At 51.5% G+C, this 17,408-nt stretch overlaps 1 protein-coding gene across 6 annotated transcripts; it reads left to right on the top strand.

The window, feature by feature from the left end:
* Positions 1 to 2,023: 2,023 nt before the first annotated feature.
* LOC122374153 (H(+)/Cl(-) exchange transporter 7-like) lies at positions 2,024 to 16,770 on the top strand. Of its 6 annotated transcripts, none has more exons than XM_043352743.1 (20): positions 2,024 to 2,216; positions 4,728 to 4,842; positions 5,715 to 5,867; positions 6,607 to 6,721; positions 7,030 to 7,113; positions 7,565 to 7,671; positions 8,042 to 8,185; positions 8,337 to 8,428; positions 8,708 to 8,793; positions 9,119 to 9,250; positions 9,619 to 9,784; positions 10,050 to 10,188; positions 10,976 to 11,066; positions 11,315 to 11,484; positions 11,882 to 12,061; positions 12,304 to 12,393; positions 12,772 to 12,888; positions 13,161 to 13,400; positions 13,714 to 13,878; positions 14,534 to 16,770. In XM_043352743.1, the coding sequence occupies exons 2-20, from the start codon at positions 4,750 to 4,752 to the stop codon at positions 14,831 to 14,833; spliced, it is 2,664 nt and encodes an 887-aa protein (XP_043208678.1). In that variant the 5' UTR covers positions 2,024 to 2,216; positions 4,728 to 4,749; the 3' UTR covers positions 14,834 to 16,770. The 6 variants fall into 6 exon arrangements, with proteins under 6 accessions (XP_043208678.1, XP_043208676.1, XP_043208673.1 ...); XM_043352741.1 differs by having other exon boundaries at positions 2,042 to 2,119; XM_043352738.1 differs by having other exon boundaries at positions 2,042 to 2,216; positions 13,158 to 13,400.
* The last annotated feature ends 638 nt before the right edge of the window (positions 16,771 to 17,408 follow it).

Here is a 17,408-nt window from a genome sequence, read left to right as displayed (position 1 = left end):
GAGGAGACGTCTTTCGAGTGGCATGGATTTCGGTTCCAACCGACCAACCGACTGAAGTCGTCCGCCCCTGCTGACAGCGCCTGTCGATATCTGAAATACACAGCTGAAGTGTCACAAACTATGCTTCAATGAGTCAGTATACAGGTCATACGATGAATATTCGCTATAAGCAGTGGACCACCGAGTACCCCTGGCGGTACAGACGGACCGCCCCGCCGCCCGCCCTCTCAGCCCGCCGTCCCGGGTGCAGCTCTCGCCGCAGCTGACCGCCGCGCCGACCGCCTCCCCATCCTTCTTGTCTTCCCTCGTCTTCCCTCGGCGCGCTCCGAGGGTCCTTTGATGTGCTAATGCTCGGCGACACGGCGCCGGCCGACCGCTGACGCTGCACGTATCCAGACACCGGCCCGCCATGCTAATGGGGTGCCGACTTTCCGCCACAGCAGCCGCCTTGAAAGTGAGCCGTTTCTTGTGTCCGCTCAGGCAGCTCTCTGCTCGCTACATTTTTTTTTTTTTTTGCTGCAGCCTTAGGAGTGGAACATTGGTGCATTCAGATTTCAGGCTCATCGATATTCGGAACAAATATGAATCTGATTGTCGACGAAGGTCATCGATTTTGGGACGAATTTGAATGTTTATGTGTGATTATGGTGCAACTATACGCGCATTCAGTGACCACCGATCTTTTCGGGACAACACTACTCGACCGCAGTACCTACCATTGCAGCAATTCCATAACTCGGGAGCCATTGGTCGATCGGAACGAACGAAACTCCATTCGAAACAGCGAAACACCACAAATTCGATTCAGCGGATACGATTTTACCAGCCAATTCGAATATGTTGACCTCAGATGACCTCGGTGACCTCGAAAGGTCAACATGACGTTTACGCCTAATGCAGCCATTCTATACCTAACTCGGGAGCTACTCAGCCGATCGAGACGAAAATACCACCAGTCGGTTCGCCGTATGCGATTTCATCATTCATAATGAGTTATAGAATAGCCGCCATAGGCGAAAACGGTTATGTGACCTCCCAAGGTCACCGAGGTCACTTGAACGTCACTATGTTCGGCTAATGAAAACGCATACGGCGAATCAACTGGTGGTGTTTAGTCTCGATCGGCCCAGTAGTTCCTGAGTTATATAATAAAAGCCCACCAATAGGTACCAGTTAAAGCCCTAATAGGCGCGTAAAACGTCAAGTTGACCTCTCAAGGTCGCCGAGGTCACCTGAGGTCACCATATTCGAAACGGCTGATAAAATTATTTGCGCGGGCAAATCGACTGGTGGTGTTTTCGTCTCGAACGGCCTACAGTAGGTACCTAGTTCCTGAGTGAGGTAGATATAAAATGGCTGCAATAGTCAAAAAACGTCAAGTTGACCTTTCGAGGCTACCGAGGTCACTTAATGTCACCAAACTGGAAACGGCGGGTGAAATCGCATACGGCGAATCGACTGATTGTGTTTTCGTCTCGATTGGCCCAGTAGCTCCAGAGTTAGGTACCTAGGTATATCATGGTTGCCATTGGAGAAAAAAATGTGTGACCTCTTAAGGTCACCGAGGTCAACTGAGGTCACCATGTTCGAAACGGCTGATAATATTGTATGCGGTGAATCGACTGACCTGGTGTTTACGTCTCGATCGGCCCAGTAGTCCTTTGTGTGACCTTGTGACCTTTCGAAGTCACCGAGGTCACCTGATGTCACCATATTGGAAACGGCAGATGAAATCGCATACGGATGGCTGATGGACTGATGGTGTTTTCGTCTTGATCGGCCCAGTAGTTCCAAGCCCAAATAGATGCGTAAAACGTCAAGTTGACCTTTTGAGGTCACCAAGGTCACCTCAGGTCACCATATTCAAAACCGTTCATGAAATTGCATTCGGCAAATTGACCGGTGGCATTTTTGTTCCAATCAGCCTCGTAGTTCTTGAGTTATGAAATAGCTGCGACGGTAGCGGTTGAGTAGTGCGGTCCTCTTTTTCGTTAACCTTGAATGGTGCAACCTTGATCAAAACGAAAACAAAACACGACAGAGCAAAAGAGTGGCGCGAGCGCTGCTGTATTTCATTGTTTTTTTTATTTAAACTCAAGGCCGTAATTGAATTCTTCAGGTGATACTGAAAATATAACAATATTTTTAGAGCTTTTAGCTTTTTAACTGCAGAAGATCAGTAGTGTGCTGGGTGTGACAGTGCAAAGTTGGTATTGGTATGTGACAAAAGTCAAGAGCGTTGCAGTTTTGCCTCAGTTTGAGTTTCCGCGTGTGTTTAAATCCCTTCTTTTTTTGGTAATGCCCTTTGTGTCGACTTTTTTACCTAAACATTAAACTCCAAATGCTCTTTGTTTCATACATAATAATGTTTTCAGAAATCATTGACTAAAGCATTACCGTAAACCGGGGTGACAATGATACCCGGGGTGACTTTGATCATAGACCAATTTTGGGCCTCAAATGAGCAATTAGCTGCTGTGAACTGTATTTTCTATGCCAATAGTTAAATAAAGCAATGAAGCATTATATCAGACACTTTGGGTCCCAGTTAGAATAATCATGTTCATGTCACAGCTTGTTTTTTTGTTGTCATTGGCATGAAGTATAAATTCGCTAGCATCTCCAGCAAAAATAATGGTAAAGATGAGAAAGACCCAGATAAAGAAAGAGAAAGGAAAGGCTTAGATACTGATGATGGAGGATGAGCATTGAGCTGCTCTATCACAGTGGTAATTGGAGCGTCAATGGGAAGTGAAAAAGACAATCAGCTGGGAGGGGCATGAACAGTGTGGCAAGTGGTCCCACAGCCACCAGCAGACAAAGTGTGATGTAGAACAGGTAGCCTGTGGCTTAGGACATCTGTGACTGTTACTTAATCTTGAAGTCAGAGGTTAAAGTAGCTAATTTTGCTGCTTATAGCTCTGTAATGTCAGTTAAGACCCAGAGCATGCAACTTTATTTTAATACCTCAATGATTCATAGTTTTACTGTAAAATGTGTGAGTTTTTGTCAAGCAAAGCCTTTGATTTTATTCAAAACATGTAATTTTATCACACAAGCCCCTTCTGAGGGCTCCTATGGCACACATAAGGTGATTTTAATGTAGTGATCATAGTCACCCCGACGTCTGGGTGAGAATGATCAATTTTTTGGTAAAAAAATAAAATATTTATGATAAATTTCAAGGCATTTATTGTACTCAGTTAGATAGAGAATTGTCCAATTGGTATGATGAAACAGTTTCCAGAGTGAAATCTCAAGTGATATACAAGATATTGTACCAAACTGGTCAAAAGTGATACAAAGTCACCCCGGTTTACGGTATTGAAGCTGTAATGCATCTCAATCTTGGTCTGTTCCTCAATCATCTGCCGTGTTGTGATTATAAAACTTAAATTGTTTTGAACTGTGAAGCATTTTTTTCATTTTTATGATTTTTCATACCCGAAGGTAAAGGTTTGTTGTCAATAGTAAAACACTATTCGTTAGAATTTTGTTTTTTTCTATTGAAAAACAAATCTGAGTTCCCTGACAATTTGGCAAAAGCTGCCTGAGATTAAGCTTGGGACTGCTATCACAGATATGTCAATACTATGGATTTTGAAAAAAATAACAAAAAATGAGTAGGCAGTAGCTAGCTGGTAGTTGGTACTCCAAGTAGAACACTTCGGCTGCAAACTTGAAACGGAACAGAGTATAGTGTTCAAGTCAACTGTATGGGGGTTCCCTGGGACGCCGGTGAAAACAGGGCGCCGGAGGGCATTTTAGTCATGCGACATTTGGAGCTTCTCCTCCCTTCGTGGGCCTTCTAGATGCTAAATGTCACATGTGAATTTCACAAACCTTGATCAAATCGCCCCAGGCGCCCTGTTTTCACCGTCGTCCGTTCCCTGCCTTCCAGAGTAGGTACAGGGGATTGGCATATGATATGTGAATATTAAGGGAGGAAGGAACCCTAGCAGAGAAACCACAAGGGTGTGCTGCCAAGCCGGGAACAAGAATGTTGTGACAAACATGATTTTCCCTATAGTTTAATGGTACATACAATGACAGATTGTATAGATTTTGATCATATACACCAGCAGCCAAAATACCAGCAATCAAGATCAAATAGATCTGATGTTTTGAGTAAAGATCTGAACTGTATGCCCCATGGTCACAAATCTGATGTATCCATGACATTCCTCAATGCTCAATGCTCATATCGCATAAATATTATGATAAATTTTGTGTTTTGTAATCTTTTGAGGACCTAACAAAAAGTATTAGAATATTTAAATGTATTATGAGTGCTGTTTGAAGCAGTATTTGTGTAATTGTATCCTAACTTATATATAAACTGCTCTAATCAAGTCATGTGATGCTACCAGATTCTTTGTTCAGACAGCACCTTTTTCAACATCAATTTTGGACACTTTATAACTTCTTTGAGGCCAAATGATTGGCCTTTTGAGATACACAATGAAACACTGAATATAGTTATGCCAAAATTTTATAATTTTTTTGTATTTTCAAACTCGGATATCCTGGCTCAAATGTTTGCTCATTTGTGTGTTAAGCCTATGGTGAAGGGAAGACTTTATGCCCAGCTTAGCCAGAATATACTTCATTTTTTATATCTCAGTGTTTGGATCTTTCGCTGCCAGTGTGTCCATGTTTCAACCACACAAAGTACCACCTCCACCTGCCTCGGCGGGGCTCCGGCTGACCATCTGTGTTTGTTTCAGCACTACCTACTCGCCACCGAGGATGAACCGGTCTCGGCGGTACGAGCCGCTCGATGACGCCTCGCAGGTGGTGGCCGATGAGCCGCCCGGCGCCGCCGCCTCAGCAGCCCTCGTGGTAAGGGCGCCACCGCAGGGCCAGGGTGGACGTCGGATGCGGACACAGTCTGTGGGGTGAAAATGAGCCGGAGAAGTGTCAGAAAACGTCAGCGCTGACTGCTGAGGTTCCATAGGGTGGAGTGTCCCTTGTTCGTGACAGCTGCAGACTGGGAAGTTTCAGTCACGTGGTGGCTCGTCTCTGGTCCGTGACTGCAGACTGTGAGGTGTCAGTCACGTAAAGTACTGGGTGGATGTGTCACGTTTGCTGTGGGTGTGTACTGTGTGTACGTTCGTTCGTGTGTAGTGTGTACGTGTGTACGAGCCGCTGTACTGGAGGTCGATCGATGACCCTTCATCGTGTCATGTCTGTTATAACATCCCTTAGTCCGAGTTATCATCGAAGTCGGCTTCTGTGATTCTGTCTGTAAATTTACGCGCACATCCGGTCTGACTCGGTACACTTGAAAGTGTGCTGTCCGCTGCTCCGTCCCAGCATCCCTCCCTTTGTGTATCGCGGGCGTGCTCGTGTGTGTCGTAACCGGCGGTCAGAGCAGTGAGCGGCCACGGTGGTCGGCGCCGCTGACCAGACTCCAAACCACCCCCGCGCCCCGGCCGCACCGCAACCACACGGGAAAACTGACTGACGGTGCTCGTGATATGACTTGTTACCTTCCGGTGTCCGTCGGATAATCGATATGATGAAATATGAAAAGCAAAATTACCGAGTGTGTCAGCAACCATATCTATGTCACTCGGACTAAACCTATGTTGAGTATGCTGTGGGTTATAGTAACCCTGAAGTATGTTTTGCCGGGTTCTGTCTTTAACAAGTTGATTTTGTCTCGCGCTGTGCTCGGCCCGCTGTCCTGACTCTCCCGATTTTTTTCTCAGCAGGACGTGGCCGTATCGGTCAACTATGAGCCGGAGGACGAGGAGCCGGCGGGAAAGGGGTGCCGTCCGCGCAGCAGCTCCGTGCGTCGGCCCGACCCCATCATCCACGAGAAGCAGCTCAAAGCCGGACACTACATCAATGCAGAGTATGAGGTCAGTCAACCGGGGCTCAAGCTGCGGGTTACACGCTCAAACGATGCAATTCATCCGTTTTCATTCACCGTCATTAATATGGGAATGTGTTTCATTCACTGAATGACGCCATTTATCGTGTCGACTGTCGTTCTTTGTCGCTCTGTGTGTTGTCGAAGTGAGCGTTAGCTGATTGTCGAAACCCATTCATACTGCGTTGTTTTGGGCTCGCTGTGCTATCGGTCATTGGTCTCTGGAGTCCAGGGGCGCGCTGGTTATCTGTGCATTCCAGAGATGTGACAGTGTTGATACTTCGCCGGCCGTTTCAAAGAGAAAGTGTCGTCCGACCCTTCCAGTGTGTTTACTCCAAATGCGCAGCGGAATGAGCGTACTTGACTGGCGTGCTGCAAAACTCAATGTTTGGTGTCCTCTGGGGGCCCGCTGACTCTGCTGTAGCTTAATTTGAAAATGTAGTCACATTTTCCCTTGTTGCTTTAGATCACTGTTGGCTTTATGTTGGGCCGGTTTTATCTATCTGTAAGGTCAGGTGTGACGAATGAATATCGAAAAGTATACAATGACTCACGCGAGTGATTTCCTCCGCTCGCGTCTGAACCTGACTCACGCCGAATGACGCAGTGGGAACTGGTGACAAAGTTCGCAAACACGGCGGGTTCTGCGCGCGCTCCCCTCTCGACCTCCCCTCCCCTCAGAGCCTGGAGGGTCTGACGCCCGTTGACCCCTCCATCCCCTCCCTCAGAGCCTGGATTACGAGGTGGTACACAGTGATATGAACATCCGCCATCAGCTGATCGTCTCGTCTTACGGCACCGTCTCCACCTGGTTCAGCCGCACGCTGGCCTGCGCCATCATCGGTGCGTCAGGGAGAAGGGAAGGGAGGCTGAGCGTTGACCTGTAGGTGAATCGGTCAACGCAGAATGTCTCGTCTTTTGCCCCGAGCCATCTTTCATTCTGATAGCACTGCTCTATCAAGGCAGCTTACATTGTGATTTGACGTTAGGTCTGTTATCTGCGGGCATTTCGAACGAATTACGTTTTGACTGAAGGCCATTACCACATCCCTCCTGTGACTGCCGTGATCGTCTACCAGACACCCGTTTACCTTTGCGCCCCTGTCCGTGTGAAGGTCCTGTCTGTCTGACACTACCGTCCGCTCCGCCAGGTGTTCTGACCTCCTTCTGTGCGGTGGCGCTCAGCTTGGCGATCGACCACACCGCGGAGGGCAAGTTCGGAGTCATCCGGAGCTGTATCCTCTTATGACTGTCTGGGTGGAGGGTCCGATGGCAGGACATGGATGGAACAAAGGAGCTGGGAGACGGGGAACCGTCGTTGGTAATTTGCGTTCGGATTACGGGTTTTTGAAGCTTGTTTAATAAGTACTGGCTTTATAAGTTGGGGAGGTCAAGGTTGGGGTTTTATCTCCGCAGAAGTGTTCTTGAGCATTTAAGCATAGTTCCCAATCGCACCGAAGCAGAGCGGCATCACATACTTTGCCAATTCTAAGCTAGGTGGCGCCAGACGTAGCTTCCGACAAATTCTAAACGCTATAGCTACACCATGTGCTCAGAGTGGAAGCGACTCATCGTGACCTCCCTCAGGTCGAGCCGTCGGTAGTTGCTGTGATCATCCCCCTCATGTCTCTTGCTGCGGGCCTCTTCCATGATAGCGTTTGGTTTCCTTGACGGCGTCCGTCACAGACATGCTGGACTGCACTGGCTGGCGCTGTCTGGCCGTCCCTTTCATCATTTGGCTGGCGTTCAACCTCGCCTTTGCCGTCATCGCCTTCCTTATGGTCTACATCGAGGTAGGTGGCCGTGCGCGACGTCGCATGGGGTATCTATTCACCAATGCTGGGTGGTGGGTGGGAGTGGGTGTTTCCTGTCGCGGAGGGAAGATGAATAGTGGTCTCTGATGTGTGGAAAGAGTTCGCCAGAACCTGTCTCTGATAAGAAGTGAATGAGTGAAGCATCACTAGAGTGACGTTTGATTACATGCTGCCAGAATGAAGTAATGTTCTTGAATGGTCGTATAACGCCCTACGTGTCTGCAGCAGGCCGTTGTCTTTGTTACGCAGCATCAAGCCGTTCGTCGATAGAACCACCTGACTTGTCTGACGCTCCGTGCTTACATCACCTCTGAGCTAATCCACCTCCCTCTGCCGCTGTCGCCGCCAGCCGGTGTCGATCGGCAGCGGCATTCCGCAAGTCAAGTGCTACCTGAACGGCGTCAAGATACCGCGCTGTGTCCGGCTGCGCACGCTCGTGGCCAAGCTGATCGGCGTCTACGCCTCCGTGATGGCCGGACTGCCGGTCGGAAAGGTGCGACTGGGGGGAGTTTTGCCAAGTCCATGTCACGTAGGGGCTGCTTGCGTATGCTGTGCGAGGTGTTAATATTGTGTTTTGTATCACACATGAATCCGGCTCAATCCCTGCGCATTTCGTTCGCTAATTTGTGATGCACCGTCTGCAGGAAGGGCCTATGATCCACTCTGGCGCCGTCATCGCTGCCGGCTTCTCTCAGGGAAAGTCGTCCTCGCTCAAATTCACATCGCCGTTCTTCAAGTAAGTGCTGATTGACCATACATACACTCGTCTACCAAATGAAGCTCATTTACCTGTTTGGAGCTGGCCTCCAGTTTGTGATGGTTACTAAATCCTACCGTCTTTCTGTGTCTTCTGCGTTGACTTGTACCCGGCGCATGCAATGCCAGAAAATGTTTGTTTTCTTACCCTTTCGAAAAGGTCAATGCGCGGCTAGCCGCCGCCAGCTCAGCCCCACCTTCACTCAGCTCAGCCTCTCCCATCTCGCTGACCCGACCCGCTCCGCCCGTGTCCCGTCAGGAATTTCCGAGAGGACCATGAGAAGCGTGACTTTGTGGCGTGCGGCACCGCGGCGGGAGTGTGCGCCGCATTCGGCTCCCCGGGAGGTGAGATCCAGAGAGCGAGAGGGAACTAATCGGGGTTCTGGGATGGTTGGTGGGGAGAGGTATCGGACATAAGGGCTGCTGGATGTGTGACTTCTGATTAACAGGCTGTTTTTCAGCATCTGACCTGCCGCCGGCTGAGTGTTGATAAGCATAACATATTTTGTGATTCGTTCTCCGTGAGACAGATAACTTTATGTGGGTGTTAAATTTTTCACCTGTCATGCAGTTAGCTTATGCAACGTCCGTTGCAGTCTGCCTTTGACAGCACATCGCACAGCTCGGCAGCCGCCGCCGGCTCACCGTCAGTTCCCCGTTTGTCCGCCAGGCGGCGTCATGTTCGCGATCGAGGAGGGCGCCAGCTCTCTGCACCAGGACCTGCTCTGGCGGTTCCTATTCACCTCGTTCCTGGCCTTCATGGTGCTCAAGGAGGCGCTGACCTACATTTACGGCCAGCCAGGTACGGTGGGACGGGTCAGAACACAGGGGTGGGTGTAAGATGAACTGGAGATGATCAGGCAGCTGATCGGCGTGGCGTTATTGGCTCGGTATCATGGGGAATACAGGCACACGTTGAGCAACTTTTTTTTTAAAGCATCTTGTTTTTACAGTTTTAACCGATGGACAGAGGACTAGTTTATGATGGACTGTTGAATATTTGTTATTGTTTTAATTTGTTTCTCTGTGTATTGTACAGATGGGTGTTACCACGGCCCAAGCAGTCGATGCTTTGTACTGGAGCACACCTTTGAACCAGTCACATTTTAGCCACCCTCGTTTTGACCTGTCCTCCGCGGTCCCGATCTGACCTACGGCGCCGTCCGCCAGGTCACCTGCTGTTCACGGGCCTGCTGGATTTCGGCTCGTTCGGCCAGGCGCGCGTCACCTCTTTGGGCTACGAGGGGCTGGCGTACGGGCTGCTGGCCGCCTTCCTCGGCCTGCTCGGAGCGCTCTTCGTGGCGCTCAACGTGCGCATCAGCCTGATGAGACGCAGGTGAGAAAAGAGAGAAGAAGGATAGGGAATAGAGTAGCCGCGGTCGATTTGTGACTTGCCTTGTTAGTGGAATTGCCTCTGCACTGTCCTATCGTGACAATCAGTATCCTACCGTGTTGCTGCTGCGTCCTGTGGCTGTTGTGTATCGCTGCCTTTTTCTGCCGACCTCACGTACCTGACCTGGCCGTTGCGCTGCTCAGATGTGTGCTGTGTCTCCCTCCTATGGCAGTCCTGTGACGTTGCCCCGCGGTGTTCCTGACCTTAGGTACCTGACGTCCTGGCCGCTGCGCTGCTCCGAGGTGCTGCTCGTATCGGCAGCTATGGTGCTGATGGCACTGCATATCATCATGGTGTCAGGCGACGCCAACATGTACGGCAGCAGCATCAACACCTACATACGCAGGGTGAGCATCAACATACGCAGGATGAGAGAACAGGGGACTGTATGTACGGCAGCAGCATCAACACCTACATACGCAGGGTGAGAAAAACAACCCGTACTGTATGTACGGCAGTAGCATAAACACCTATAACATACGCAGGGTGAGCAGTAACACCCTCATATGCAAGATAAGATCATAAATTGTTAATACTCAGCCATTATTATTTCTCTTGTTCCTTTACTGCCGGGCCTCGTCCGTCCGTCAAACAATTCACGGTTCAGCCCCGCCGCCTGCCTCTGACTGAGCCCATGTGATCGGTCGGCGGAGCTGCTGTCTGCTCTGCACCGATTCCACATGTCGCCGTCAAACACAACAAACGGCCCGTCCGTGAGCCGCCGAGATAGCGTCCGCATGACAACCGGAACCCGCCGGACCGAGGGCCGAGATTTACTGCCGGGCTCTGCCGAACCAGCCGGGGAGGGGCTACCGTGACCGCTGGGTGCCCGCCTCTGGTGTACTAACAGTTGACGCCAACCTCTGTCTCAACACTTCCGGTGTAATGGGACCCATTTGTGTTCGCACTGCATTACATGGGCTAGCTGCTGATGTCATCTGTGAAAATTACTCATGCGTATGTGACGCGAATGCGAGATGATCCCGCGTATTTAATGACTCTCAGACGTGTGAGATGAGCTCCCCGTGTTTGTTAACCCCCCAATGTAAAGTGACTCTCAGTCTCTACTGACCAGCCTTCAGCTAAAGATAAAGACCGCAGTGTGAGGTAATCACTCCTTTTTCTGATCCCCAGTGTAAGATGACTCCTGACGTGCTGGCTATGACGGACATGCTGCTCCAAACCCCAGAGGCCGGTCTTCGCTCCCTGCTACACGCCGAGTCTGGTGAGATGGCGTCCGGGGCGACATCGTCGTCACCCAATAATGGTGTCAACTGTCAACTGTGGTCTCCGACCTTACGCCCATTAAACGGAAAACTGGCTTACGGTGGTAATCTCTTTGATACAGTTTCTTTTAAGATGGGTAGACTTCAGCGGGGGCGCTGCCGTGCTAAATTAAAGAATGCCTCACGGAATACGACTGTCTCTTTCCGGGCACTCATTCCCTCTCCGTTCCCGTTACTTTGACCTCAGGGACGTTCCCGCTGGTGCCGGTCGGCATGCTGGCCGTCTACTACTACGTGATGACACTGTGGACGTACGCCCTGCCAGTTCCCAGTGGTGTGTTCATACCTTCGCTGGTCACCGGCGCCGCCTTCGGACGCTTCTTCGCCGTCCTGCTCATCGCGTACCTACCTGAACAGGTGAGGGTGATATGGTGAAAAGTCCATAGCTGTATGTCTCCGCGAAGGGTAGAGGTGCTGGAGGACAGGTGCCATAGCGTGCCTGCCTGAACAGGTGATTTGACGAACCGTCCGTTTGCGCTTGCGCCATTTGACCTTTGTAAAGGCGGCCGCGTCTGTTCTTCACTTTTTACCTAATTCTGACGGCCGCCGGGATCGGGTGTGGACCCGGGCAAGTTAGCGCTGTCTGACCCCTGTGTTTCTCGTTAGAACTAGCTGGACCCGGACAAGTTCGCGCTGTTTGGCGCCGCCGCCATGTCTGTCTAACCTCTGTGTATCCCCAGGACTGGGTGGACCCGGGCAAGTTCGCGCTGTTTGGCGCCGCCGCCATGTCTGTCTAACCTCTGTGTATCCCCAGGACTGGGTGGACCCGGGCAAGTTCGCGCTGTTCGGCGCGGCCGCCATGCTCGGCGGCGTGGTCCGGATGGCCATCTCTCTCACCTTTATCATCGTCGAGGCGGCTGGCGTCATCAGCTTCGGGCCGCTGCTCATGTTCGTCTTCATCATCTCCAAATACGTGGCTGACTGTTTCAACGAGGTAGGCACCGCGGCCGGCGGGACACCGGCCGGGGTATCGTAACAGTGCAGTGCTGGCAACCGTGTTTGTTGAGCTGTCTCCCACTGTTTGACCAGCTGTCAATTACTATCCGTAATAATTACAACCCGGCTGGCACCGTGTGCCTGGTTTAGCCCTCGTATCTATACCTACGTGCCACGTGTTTTCTAGATTGCCCACGCGGCGGCTCTGATGGACCCGCGTGCGGTTTGGTGTTTTTACAGAGTTTGTACGACGCACACATAGAGCTGGACGGCATTCCTCTGCTCAGCTGGCGTCCGCCGCCCCAAAGTGAACACGTCTCCATCACAAAGGTAAGCAAAGGGAGCTCTGCCGTACTGGGTATGACAGTTTGAGCTGTGTTTGATCTGGGGCTATATGTAGAAAGCTTTGAAGTCAGGGTACCTGTGTTACAGGTTCATTGGTAACATCGGTAAAATATCTTTCAAATAAACGTTTTTTGGGCTTAATTTTATTTAATAATTACGTAACAAAAATTAAATATCTACGGCCGCTCACCGCGGTCTCTGCTGCTGAATATGTTTAGTACCGGTCCACATGTGCTATTCTGTGATGACACCGCAGCTGCGGGCTGGTAGTGATAGCCCCTGTCCACCTCCTAACCGCATCCCCACCCCACCACGTCTGCCCCTTATAACGTGTCATGACGCCTTGGTGTGTTCCGCTTCCAGGTGATGTCTGCGCCGGTGCGCGTGGTGCACCCGCAGATGACTGCCGGTGACGTGTACGACCTGCTCGACAGCTGCACTCACAACGGCTTCCCGGTGGTCGACCCGCCGAAACCGGGCGTGAGTCAGCAAGGGGAGGGGGGATCGGAGGCAGTGTGTTGGGTGGGTTTGGCGATCCTAACGCACAACAGGCTGGTGGTTGGTGTGGCAGTCTTGATGTGAAGGATTGATATAGATTTGGGCGGGCTGTAATAGCTGTACCCTATCTTTCCATTACAGCTGATCCCCTCCACCAGCTGAGGCCGGTGGCTCTCCGTCCCTGACGCCCCCCTCCCTCCTGTCAGAGATCGGCGGCTGCGCTTTCCTAACCCTTCTCTCCCTCCTCCCAGCAGAAGCCGTCTGTGGCCGTCCGTCCTCCGGTGGAGCCGTGCCAGTCGGACTGTTCGGACGACGAGGCGCGAGTGTCGCCGGCCCGGGCGGCGGAGACGGCCGGCCGCGGCCCGCTGCCGCACTACGGGCGCTACCGCGGCCTCCTGCTGCGCTCCCAGCTCGTCGAGCTGCTCAAGTATAAGGTGTACGACGGCAAGACGGTGCTGTACAACGACGACTATCCGCGCTACCCGTCACACAAGGTGAGAGTGTAGAACAGGGTACGAAGTCCCGGCTTACAAACTCACAACGACGGCTACCCGTCACAGAAGGTGAGAGCGTAGAGCGTGGTACGAAGTCCCGGCTTACAAACTCACAACGACGGTTACCCGTCACACAAGGTAGTAGTGCAGAGCTTGTTACGGACCCGACTCACAAACTCACGACGAATTCCCGTGCTACCCGTCAAACAAGGTCCTTTACTCAGGCTGAGTTTTGTAATCGTTACTGGTCTCCATTTCACTGGACGTCAGTTGGTGTGATAAATGTTCCACTGACGACCCCCTCTGTGCCCAGGAGGTGCACCTGTCGGAGGGCGAGCGGCACATGAGGATGAGCCTGCTGCCCTACATGAACCCCGGCTGTATGGTCATCATGGAGTCGGCCAACCTGCCGCGCGTCTACGCCGTCTTCAGGGCGCTGCTGCTGCGGCACGTGCCGGTCGTCAACCACTACAACCAGGTGATTTACCAATACAACCAGTTGACTTGTCACTCCGATTAGGTATTTACCACTGAAACTGGGTATTTGGCACTACAACTAGAATAATTCAAAACCTATCAGGAAATTATCAACCCTTCAACCCCACACGATTTTCGTCCGAACCACTGCTCAACAGGATGGCAGGCTTTTCGATCCGTGATTATATCGAGGTGATGCAGTGCATCAACTTTTAAGTGGGCTCTGAATGGACTCTGAAATGCTCGTTCAGACAACTTTACGATGTACCTTTCGGCCCCTCTACAGATGGACTCGGATGGGCATTCGCACCCTGAGCAATTCCTGCTGCCCGACAGAGTTTGATGTTAAAACTTTACAAGTGCTGCAGTGGCAAAAGTTAGCCTCGAGTGATTGTTTTCAATTAAAGCATCCCGTTCATTTGTTAGCTCAAGCGAATGGCTCAGACTCCAGTGTTGTGGATTATGATGTTTTTTTCTGCCTACAATTGCAACGAAGTAGGTCGCCGTTGTAGTTGCCTGTCCCGACTATCCCTGTTCAGGTGATGGCTCCCCTCCCCCGCGCAGGTGATCGGTTTTGTGACCCGTAAGAACCTAGCCCGGTACCGCGATTGTCCTCATGTGCCTGTTCAGGTGATGACTCTCCTCCACCCTCCCAGGTGATCGGTATTGTGACCCGTAAGGACCTGGCCCGGTACCGCGCCGGCGGCCCTATCTGGCGGCGCAGCGTGCACCGTGTGCCCGTATGGCGGCCGCCGCCGCCGCCGGCCGTGGCCGCCCTGCTGCCGCTGCGGGGCGTCTGCCGGCACACCGTGGCGCGCCGCCTGGAGGCCCGCGCCGAGCTGAGGAGGGAGAGGGAGGGGGAGGCGGGCCCCGCGCCGCCCCCGGAACCCACCTTCCACCGGCGGTCACCAGCGGCCGCCGGAGACGGTACTGAGAGAGAGCCAATAGTGGTCTGAGACCGGAGACCGTAGCAGACCACCACCGTGGGGCCGGGAGAAGGTATGTGGCTAACGGCGCGAGTGTCGCGAGGCATAGAGAAGAGAGGGGAGAAGTGGATGGGAGGACGAGCGAAAAGGTTGGTACGCGGCTGAGAGGACACTCGTGAGTGTAGTGGCCGAGAGAAGCTGAGGTAGCGGCGTGTAGAGAAGATATCCGAGAGAAGAGAGAGTGATTAGAGTCTGAGATGACGAGAGAAGTGGTGATTGTGGATGTCAGAGAGGCCCAGAGATTTGAGCGCTGCCGCTGGCTGGAAGGGCGAGACCAGAGCAGTGTAGCGTCCATCTCACCTGCTGGTGGGCTCTCCTGCATTCACACTTGAGGTTCTGCTGTGACCGGATGACGCATCTATGGTGTGTTGACGCCTGTTTTGCATCCGATGACGGTGTGCCGAGTGCGGCCGTAGCGCACAGAGTGACTGGGCACATGATGAGGTGAATGACTGCCATCTCACAGCCGCGGTGCACTGTGCCTTACCAGGCTGTTACCAAAGCGGGCCAGCGTCCGCCGTCTTTCCCAGCCGCCGTCTGCTGTCGGACTCTGCGGTAATGTGCTGGTCTAGTGGTCAAAGCGGGTGCAGCGACTGGCTAGGGCGACAGCAGACGTGTATGATATAGCTGGACAGTAGTTAGCGATGAGCGTGCGTACGGTTTGCTTAGCCGATGTAATGCGCTGTAAGTTCCTATCGAAACTTCCCAACCGTAGCTTTACGGAAGTCGCCGTGTCGCGCCGTGTACTGAATCCAACATGACGTGTCTGGAAACTTCGGTCACCATCGCTGCTACTGGGGCCTGCTGAGACTGGCACTTGTATCTCCTTTGGCCGGTCCTCAGGTCAGGGATGTAGGACATATCGGGTAGGCATAAGTGTCGGGTCTTTTCCACGCTTTTTCCAATGCCACTTATTTGACCGTCAGTAGATATCCTTTAGATTGCAGCGTACCATACCGACCTACTGAGCTACACACCAGCGTGTTCATACTTCATGATACGAGTATATTTGTCTCTCTAACCGCGCGAGCTTGTACCGTGTGTTTTAGTGTAGCTATATTCAGTATTACAAATCTCAGTTGCCATTATTCACAGCTCAATCCAGGGTCCAATGTAAAGTCATCAGCGCAGACGATGGACGCAGATTTATATTTATCGCTGTTCCTACTAATATCTACACAAAAGACTAGATTTGCTCATCAAAATGCATGTTCATTGATATCTTATGTAGACACGTACATTTAGCATTGTAACATTGATCTGTATCATTTTGTGCGCATGTATCCGGTAATTGTTCGCCATATTTATCATATTTATCCCAGACATATGCCGCTTGCGATATGCGTATAGTCCATTGCTAGTTTTAGCGTGTCCTGTGGGACCAATTTTATCGGACTGTCCCCGTAATTTGCCCGTTCCCTCGCTCCTCTCTATCCTCCCGTCACTCAATCGTTACCATGACAACTACAACAACATTGCAGGCCTTTCCGTCATACCTGCTTTGTTTGATTCCTAGCTTCGACCTCACGTACACGAAAAGCTTCTCCGTTTTATTTTACATCGCTTAATGTCGCTCAACATGTAAAAGATACAAAACAGCTGACTTTTTCATAATACTTCTGCAGGTCTTCCGTCGCATTGCTCTTGTCCTTAGTTACCTACTTTACTTTTTCGGCTCACTCATTTATGATTTTCATCCTTATGCTGACTCCTCCACTTGCTGAATTGCTATGAGATGTGTACTTTTAAAGACGTTTGGTCGCTACCAGGCGTGTTTAGCCATTTGGTCGCAACTGAGCTGTATTTTAAGGGCATCTGATTTGTTGGTGCTAGTTTCAGGACTGTATTTTGTACCCGATACAGGACGATGCATGTCTTTCCATGTAATAAACCCATGTTCGCACTGATTTGTGTGTCTCTAGGGAGTTGAACTTGCTGATGGCGCTTGCGTGTACCATATGACGTAAGGAGCAAATAATTGAATGATACGTATTTTTATTTCCTTTCTTGTCACCAGTAGATACCGAAAACTTATCTCCCCTCCCCTCCCCCCCCCCCTTCAACAAAATAATAGTCGTCCGCATCGCGAATTGTTCACATGTCCACGGAAACGGGGTCGTTGTACTGGTCGTAGAACCAGCTGTTCGCGAGCAGTGTTCGGGGCTGAAGTGGCGGCCATAGTGGCTGGTTCAATGTGTCGACACTAACCTGGTCATCACTGCCGGCGCCCCCGGCCCGTCAGGTCGCCCAGGATCGGCCCGGTCAGGCGATGTTTCATGTCAAGCTGCATCTCCCGCTGGCCGCCGCCGGGCCACTGTAATTTGCTTGACAGGTGTATGTCGAATCGGTCGTTGGAAATTAACAGATTGCCACTGTTGAGCGCTGGCAGCGGGGTTTATTGTTCAATTGGCAGGAGGGTCGGTCAGGACTGGCCCGATGGCCGCGTCACCTGTCGTTACCCGGGCCCGGTGGGGCAGCGACACGCAACTGATGGCCGGCAGGAGCCCTGCCTGCCGGCGTGGGGACCACAGGGAGGGCGGTCCTC

Source organism: Amphibalanus amphitrite, unplaced genomic scaffold, assembly GCF_019059575.1.
Source record: "Amphibalanus amphitrite isolate SeventyFive unplaced genomic scaffold, NRLGWU_Aamphi_draft 001613F_arrow, whole genome shotgun sequence".
In the NCBI taxonomy this organism is placed as follows: Eukaryota; Metazoa; Arthropoda; class Thecostraca; order Balanomorpha; family Balanidae; genus Amphibalanus; species Amphibalanus amphitrite.
The sequence above is the reverse complement of the archived record's forward strand: the minus strand, read 5'-3'. Positions and strand labels throughout refer to the sequence as shown.

Bases quoted from the DNA above. Each gene is read 5' to 3' on its own strand.
- LOC122374153 (XM_043352738.1), top strand. From the start codon at position 4,750: ATGAACCGGTCTCGGCGGTACGAGCCGCTCGATGACGCCTCGCAGGTG. The intron at 5,868-6,606 runs GTCAGTCAACCG...CCCCTCCCTCAG, and splicing joins ACATCAATGCAGAGTATGAG to AGCCTGGATTACGAGGTGGT. The intron at 11,067-11,314 runs GTGAGATGGCGT...CTTTGACCTCAG, and splicing joins CCTGCTACACGCCGAGTCTG to GGACGTTCCCGCTGGTGCCG.